At 42.8% G+C, this 8,473-nt stretch overlaps 1 protein-coding gene across 1 annotated transcript in view; it reads right to left on the bottom strand.

Moving 5' to 3' along the window:
* Nucleotides 1-4,780: 4,780 nt before the first annotated feature.
* tsc22d2 (TSC22 domain family 2) overlaps nucleotides 4,781-8,473 on the bottom strand; it is a 33,369-nt gene continuing 29,676 nt past the window's right edge. The window contains exons 2-3 of the mRNA XM_058073380.1: nucleotides 6,832-6,883; nucleotides 4,781-5,884 (exon numbers count right to left, since the gene is read on the bottom strand). Coding sequence (XP_057929363.1) covers nucleotides 5,567-5,884; nucleotides 6,832-6,883 — 370 coding nt within the window. The 3' untranslated portion in view covers nucleotides 4,781-5,566. The remainder of the gene's footprint in view (nucleotides 5,885-6,831; nucleotides 6,884-8,473) is intronic.

Below are 8,473 nucleotides of genomic sequence, written 5' to 3'. Positions count from 1 at the left end.
TGCATGCAGTACACGTGTAGTCCTGCAAAAGAACGAAGAGTTCTCTGATATCATCACCATATGTATGCCTCCACATGTATCAAAGCAGCGGCATGGAGTGCATGATGCCACGGATGTTAGCTAATAAGGCTGCTAGCTAACAAGGTGCCTTTTTTGCTCGGTGTCAGCTAAAGACAAATATTCATTGATACCAACATCGTGGCTGTTATCAAATACCTGTAGTAGTGGTATCAGTAGCGGTATCGGCAATGTATTTACTTCACATTGATATCAAAATGTAGGGTATCACCCTACCCCTACAATAAACTACTCTTTGTAGTACAGCAGGTGTGGCTGGATCAGCCCAAACACCAAGTTAAAAGTACCAGTATCGGTATCGGTATTGGTGATGCTGGCCCTGAACCGATACCAACATTCACAGTATCACCCACCCTGACAATAAACTAGTCTTTCTGGTAGAGGTGGGTGGATCCATGCATTCATTCATTTTCTACCGCTTTTTCCTCACGAGGGTCGCAGAGGGTGCTGGAGCCTATCCCAGCTGTCTTCGGGCGAGAGGCGGGGTACACCCTGGACTGGTCGCCAGCCAATCACAGGGCACATATAGACAAACAACCATTCACACTCACATTCATACCTATGGACAATTTGGAGTGGCCAATTAACCTAGCATGTTTTTTGGAATGTGGGAGGAAACCGGAGTACCCGGAGAAAACCCACGCATGCACGGGGAGAACATGCAAACTCCACACAGAGATGCCCGAGGGTGGAATTGAACCCTGGTCTCCTAGCTGTGAGGTCTGCGCGCTAACCACTAGACCGCCGTGCCGCCCTGGATCCATGCAAATATCACGTAAAAGGTAAACGGTATCGGCGATGATGTGTCTTTACCTGGTATCGGGGCGATACCAAAATCTTCAGTATCTCCCAACCCCAAAAGACAGTAGTGGGTCAAATAGAAACTAATATCAGCTATAAAGAATTAGTATGTAGTAGTAGTCTTGTTTGTATTTTCTATCACAACTGGGTGAAATGCACTACGTGTTGACGTAGTAGTGGTCGTAGTAGCAGTAGTAGCAGAGACTAGTTTAGCTAGCAGATGATGGAGTTGTGAGGAGGGAAAGTGTTGCACCAACCTTCTTGGCGTGGCCACGCTGACTCATGGACTCATGTCTGAACAACACATACCTCCTTCGCCACGACGCAACACTCACACGCACGCGCACGCACACACACACACTCCCACACTGTATGAAAGTGTTTGAATGAGTATGAACACGTATGAAAGTTTGTGAAAGAGTATGAAGACGTATGAATGAGTATGAAAGAGTATGAACGAGTATGAAAGAGTTTGAACGAGTATAAAAAAGTATGAAGACGTATGAAAACTATGACAAGTATGAAAAAGTATGAAGACGTACGAAAGAGTATGAACCAGTATGAAAGAGTTAGAACGAGTATGAAAAAGTATGAAGACGTATGAAAGAGTATGAACGAGTGTGAAAGAGTATGAAATGTGTATGAAAGAGTATGAACGAGTATGGAGACAAATTAAAGAGTATGAACGAGTATGGAGACAAATTAAAGAGTATGAACGAGTATGAACGCGTATGAAAGAGTATGAATGTGTTTGAAAGAGTATGAATGTGTATGAAAGAGTAAGAAAGAGTATGAACGAGTATGAAAAAGTATTAAGACATATGAAAGCATATGAACGAGTATGAAGAACTATGAACGAGTATGAATGTGTATGAACGAGTATGAAGACGTATGAAAGGGTATGAACATGTGTGAAAGAGTATGAAGACAAATGAAAGAGTATGAACGAGTATGAAAATGTATGAACGTGTATGAAAGACGTATGAACGAGTATTAAAGAGCATGAAAGAGTATGAACGAGTATGAAAGTGTATGAAGACGTATGAACGAGTATGAAAGCGTATGAAGACAAATGAAAGCGTATGAACGAGTATGAACGTGTATGAAAGACGTAGTAACGAGTATGAAGATGTATGAAAGTGTATGAAGACGTATGAACAAGTATTAGAGTATTAAAGAGCGTGAAAGAGTATGAACGAGTATGAAGACGTATGAACGAGTATAGTGTATGAAGACAAATGAAAGAGTATGAACGAGTATGAATACTTATGAATGAGTATGAACGAGTATGAAAGCGTATGAAGACAAATGAAAGACGTATGAACGAGTATGAAGATGTATGAACGTGTATGAAGACGTAGTAACGAGTATGAAGATGTATGAACGTGTATGAAGACGTATTAACGAGTATTAGAGTATTAAAGAGCATGAAAGAGTATAAACGTGTATGAACGAGTATAAAAGTGTATGAAGACGTATGAACGAGTATGAAAGTGTATGAAGAAGACAAATGAAAGAGTATGAACGAGTATGAATATGTATGAATGAGTATGAACGAGTATGAAAGCGTATGAAGACAAATGAACGAGTATGAACGAGTATGAAAGCGTATGAAGTCAAATGAACGAGTATGAAAGTGTATGAACGAGTATGAATATGTATGAATGAGTATGAAAGCGTATGAAGACAAATGAAAAAGTATGAAGACATATGAACGAGTATGAACGAGTATGTGGGAGCATGGCTGGTGACTCACCAGGCTGCTGTTTTGGAACCAGGGCCAAGCCAATGTTCTCCATGGCCTCCTGGAGACACGGGCATCAAGCATGCTCCAAGCCAATGTTCTCCATGGTCTCCTGGAGACACTGGCATCAATGGCTGAAGCCATTTTTCAAGTGCTAAACAACATCCTCTGCTGTGTAGAGTTATTTGTCATTTTAGGAGTGATGGTCTATTGATCAGCTGATCAACGATTTCACTGGAATTCCTGTGGATGGCGGCAGCATCACGTGACAGGCGCGTGGCATTGGGTGTCTTTCCACGCTCAGGGTTACGTGGTTGAGCGTCTTTTATGAGAAGGAAATCAAGCAGATGAAAGATAGGAGTTGGCACATCATCATCCTCCGTGTGACGGATGACATAAGTGCAGCATTATGTAACTCTGCATACTCAATTATCTCCACGGATACGCTGGCAAACAAACCACGGACCAGTCACAGGGTCCAGGTCATCCCGGGAACAATACGCTGACAATGCTGAGATTTTCAGAATAAAATAGCACATCTATGACATATGAATTTATGACCTTATTATGAATATAGTTCTATATTTACATATAAAGTACATTGTTTGGGTAAATAGATGTTTGTTTGGAGAAGTTCTACTTTTTCTCGGACAATAATCCCTCGTCTATCAATGGTGAATTCCTTAGAAATGGAATATTGTCATACAGCATAGACATTCAACCGCTTACCACTTTCTAAATATCATTAGAGCCCTCTAGACATGAAATAACAACCCTATAGTCATCTTCAATAGCACACAGTTCCTCAGTAACTACTCTGCATTGTACCCTAGTTCCTCAGTACCTCCTGTAGTTGCGTACGTAACGATGTAACGTTACAACTTTATTCCCATAACGTTATAATTTTATTCCCATAACGTTACGGCTTTATTCCCATAACGTTACAGCTTTATTCCCATAACATTGACTTTATTCCCATAACGTTATGACTTTATTCCCATAACGTTATGACTTTATTCCCATAACGTTACGGCTTTATTCCCGTAACATTACAACTTTATTCCCATAACGTTACGGCTTTATTCCCATAACGTTACAGCTTTATTCCCATAACGTTACGGCTTTATTCCCATAACGTCACGACTTTATTCCCATAACGTCACGACTTTATTCCCATAACGTTACGACTTTATTCCCATAACGTTACGACTTTATTCCCATAACGGTACGACTTTATTCCCATAACGTTTCAACTTTATTCCCATAACGTTACAATTTTATTCCCATAACGTTACAATTTCATTCCCATAACATTACAACTTTATTCCCATAACGTTATAATTTTATTCCCATAACATGACAACTTTATTCCTGTAACATTATAAGTTTATTCCCATAACATTATAAGTTTATTCCCATAACATGACAACTTTATTCCTGTAATATTATAAGTTTATTCCCATAACATTATACGTTTATTCCCATAACATTATACGTTTATTCCCATAACATTATGACTTTTCTCCCCAACCTAAAGTTTTGGTTTTGTTTCTCATCAAAAAAATTTTATTTTTCCTTGAATATTTCAAGTCTATGCTACTAAAATGAAATAATTAGTCCACATAAAATGACAAGTGTATTCCTGTACAATCTGATGTCTTTTCTTGTTAGACTGTGACATTTGCCCCGTCTTTGCCATTCTGCTCTTGTCTTTTCTTCTGGTCATCGTATATGGACTATATTGCATTGTACCCTAGTTCCTCAGTACCTCCTGTAGTTATGTACCTTTTTGTAAAGTGACTTGGCAGCCTTACTTTCGAGCGGCGTCAATTAAAAAAAGACACCAATGTTCTTAATAAAAGTCATTTTTTTATTGTCCGAACCCTAAAATGGTCTGAAGAGCACATTAAGAAGGACGTGCTTAAGATCTTTTCTCCAAGGCTCAGTGATGACTTGCATCCAAGTACACGGCGTCCGCTAGAAATAATAAGCCGGCTGTATAAAAAGCTAACCTTGTACAATCACCAAGCATCTGCTTTGGTTGGAAGCCACAAACAAACACCCGGGGGGGGGGGGGGGGGGGGGGGGGGGGGCAGGTGACGCAAGACAGAACGCGAACATCCCATAATATGCTCTCTCTCCGGCACCACGCATGGATAACGTATAGGGTGCTTTTATTTTGTAAGGACGTATCGGAACGCTACAATGTGTAACTTTCTTTGTATACCAAAACACACACAAAAAAAACGGCTCCTTTTCCAACTTCCTGTTCCTTTCCCATTCCCGCCTCCCTCGCCCAATGGAAAGCACGGATGGGATTGTAGGGCATGCACGTCATGCAAGGAAAGGAAGGGAAGGAAAAGGAAAGGAGCCTTCCACAGCTTTACGTCTTTGGTTCTAGAATAGGTCCAACCATGTTTCACAGCTTTTTTCCTCCCCCCACCCGCCCCCAGAGACAAAGACAAGCCTGTACTGTACATACCTTCTGTACTGGGAATACGTGACTACATATACATTCAACTCCAGCGGGCTGTAGTACTGCTCCTGGTACTTGCTGGGCTGCCAGAGGCCACAGGGTCCAAAGAATAAGAATAAAGAGACGTTTTGTTCGTGACGTTATGAAAACAAAATAGCAGCCCTGAAATAAATAAATGCTAAATAGTCATCAAAAGTAAGGAAGGGTGAAAGTATGATGGGGGGGAAAAGTACAACAAAACTTCTTGTTGCAGCATATCACCTCCCTTCCATGACGCCGACAAACACCGCTCTCTCTCTTCCCGGACGCCGGGTGACACCCCGCCTAGCCACTCCAGCCGGAATAAGACACCGTGTGGGGCCGGCGTCTATTCTCTATTCTCCCTTAGATGGAGCCCGTTGAACAGGGAGCGTTGTTGTTGACAGTGGACGGGTGGGTGTGTGTGTCTGTGAGGGGGGGGTTAGGGATCATGCCGAGGTGATGTTGGGCTGATGGTGGGCGATCTGGCTCCCCTCGTGGTGCACCGAGGGGGCGCCGCTGTTTGTTACGGCCGAGTGCTGCGGTGGCGCCGGCGGGGGTGGCGACGCGCTGCTGCTGCTCCCACCGCTGCCGCCCCGGCTGAGCTGGCTGGTGAGGTGGGTGAGCTGCTCCGAGTTGGCCAGCGACTTGAGCACGGCGTTCTCGCGCTCCAACATGGAGTTCCTCTCGTAAAGCTCCTTGATCTGCTCCTTCAGCACCTCCACCTCCTCGCGGACGGCGTACATCAGGTGGCTCTTCACCAGGTCCTACAAGCACGACACAGCGCTCGTTAGCATTAGCATAGAATTAGCATAGGGGGACTACAAAGTCTACATAAGGATTGTGAATGGGAAAAAAATCCCGTAACGTTGCGACCTTATTCCCATAACATTGCGACCTTATTCCCATAACGTTACGACTTTATTCCCATAACGTTACAACTTTATTCCCATAACATTATAAGTTTATTCCCATAACGTTACGACTTTATTCCCATAACATTGCGGCTTTATTCCCATAACATTGCAACTTTATTCCCATAACATTGCAACTTTATTCCCATAACGTTACAAATGTATTCCCATAATATTATAAGTTTATTCCCATTACATTATAAATTTATTCCCATAACGTTACGACTTTATTCCCATAACATTACGTCTTTTCCCCCATAACATTACGTCTTTTCCCCCATAACATTACGTCTTTTTCCCCATAACATTACGTCTTTTTCCCCATAACATTACGTCTTTTTCCCCATAACATTACGTCTTTATTCCCATAACATTACGTCTTTATTCCCATAACATTACGACTTTATTCCCATAACATTACAACTTTATTCCCATAACATTATAAGTTTATTCCCATAACATTATGAGTTTATTCCCATAACATTATGACTTTTCTCCCTAACCTAAAGTTTTGGTTGTGTTTATTTCTCATTAAAAAAAAGTGCTATTTTTCCTTGAATATTTCAAGTCTATGCTACTAAAATGAGATAATTAGTCCACAATATAAATAATAACAAAATAACAAGTGTATTCCTGTAGAATATGATGTCTTTTCCTGTTAGACTGTGACATTTGCCGGATCTTTGCCATTCTGTTCGTCTTTTCTTCTGGTCATCGTATTGAGACTATATTACCGTCATATGCTTCGTCCTTCCCCAAGCTAACCTTCCAGAAAGGCCAAAGTCGAGAGTCGGACTCACCATGGCCTGCTCGATCTTGTTATCGATGGCCACCACGCTGGCACCGGACGCACTGTGGAGGAAAAACAACACATGAGAAAAGGGTCTTTGGTCTTTGGCATCATCGGCCCCCGGCCGCAGTGACTAAACGGGCGGTGGACACAAAGTCATGCATTGTGGTTATTGCCATGAGAACACCAGCAAACCAAACATGACTCCCCCCCCCCTCCCACATCAAGTCATGAATGAGGCAACGCTTTATACGACTAAAAAATATCTACTAATAACACTCTAATAACTAGCATGACTTACATTGCTTACATTTTGCTTTGACAGGAGACGAATGATTGTGAAAGGCAAGCATGAAGGTACTGCCATGATAGTGAAAACACACACACACACATTCTTGCCACAAGAGGAAAACAAAATAAAAACAGTGTAGCTCCTCAAACTACAACGTAGACAAATACAAATTAAAATAAATACACAATTACATTATAATATATATATTATAAAAATAAATACTAAAAATATCAAACATGTTATTTCAGGAGTTCAATTCAAACAAAGACACTAATTAAGTTCTTATAATGGTTATTTAATTATGGATGGATGGTTGGTTGTAGAAAAGGCTAGAAAGGGGAAAAAAAGGAGGAAAATTTGCCCAAAAACAGTCACGTGTTTCTGCTCCATTAGCTTAAGACTGGTCTCATTCATGTAGAGAGAGCCCGGTACGGACAGGAAGGGAGAGTGGCCGCTAGGGGGCGCTGGTGAAGCAGTTTTAGTGTATTTTATATTAAAAGCGCTTGCATATGTTGCCCTGTTCAGAGATAACACGGCAGGTTGATGCTAGTTATCAGCAGTTACAAAACATGTCTACCCTGCTCACGTCAATGAGGGGGGTGGGGGGGGGGGCATCCACGGCAAGACCAGCTCACGTCCTGCACGTACACACACGCACGGAGCGCCACGTAAAAAGAAGAACGGCAACACAAACTCCCAGACGTCACATGCAAGTGAAGCAAAGTCAGGAACGAAGAACGCTTATCGACCTGCCGCATCTCGCCCGGTAGGCCATCAGGCGTCCGGAGTAGGTGGGGGAGGATCCCGGCGAGCAGGGCAAACTGTAGCTCATTCTGCAGCGCATCTTGGCGGCTCTTCCAGTGTTACTTTACCAAAGCACCAGCCACTGCTCTGCTGTGTATCCAAAAAACACGCACGGCACCGACAGGGACGCCTTTAAAAGGCTCACAAGGGAGGCGAGCGGGGGGGGGGGGGGGCGGAGCCAGGAGCCGCCCCCGCCTCCAAACACTCCCGCCTGTCAAACACTTCACATTAGTCTTTGCCGGCCTGACATGAACTCCTGAGGCACAAACTGTATCATCTCCTTGTGATGCCGGGACTGCAAAAGAAGCGGCTCGTTCATGGGTGTCCAAAGTGCGGCCTGGGGTCCATTGGCAGTACCTTCATGCTTGCCTTCTTTTCTGACCTAGAAATGTTGTTACAATGTTGTATTCGCGTCTTAAACCAGGGGTCTCAAACACGCGGACACTAGTTTGAGGCCTCCGCCTTGATATGAAAGTTTAATGTTAGTGCGGCCCGCGCAAGTTTGATATGGATGCTGTATGGTATCATGTACCCAGAAAAAAATTATTACCTTTGA

The sequence above is a fragment of the Doryrhamphus excisus genome, chromosome 5 (genome assembly GCF_030265055.1).
Source record: "Doryrhamphus excisus isolate RoL2022-K1 chromosome 5, RoL_Dexc_1.0, whole genome shotgun sequence".
Lineage (NCBI taxonomy): Eukaryota > Metazoa > Chordata > Actinopteri > Syngnathiformes > Syngnathidae > Doryrhamphus > Doryrhamphus excisus.
This window is presented reverse-complemented; position numbering and strand designations above follow the sequence as displayed.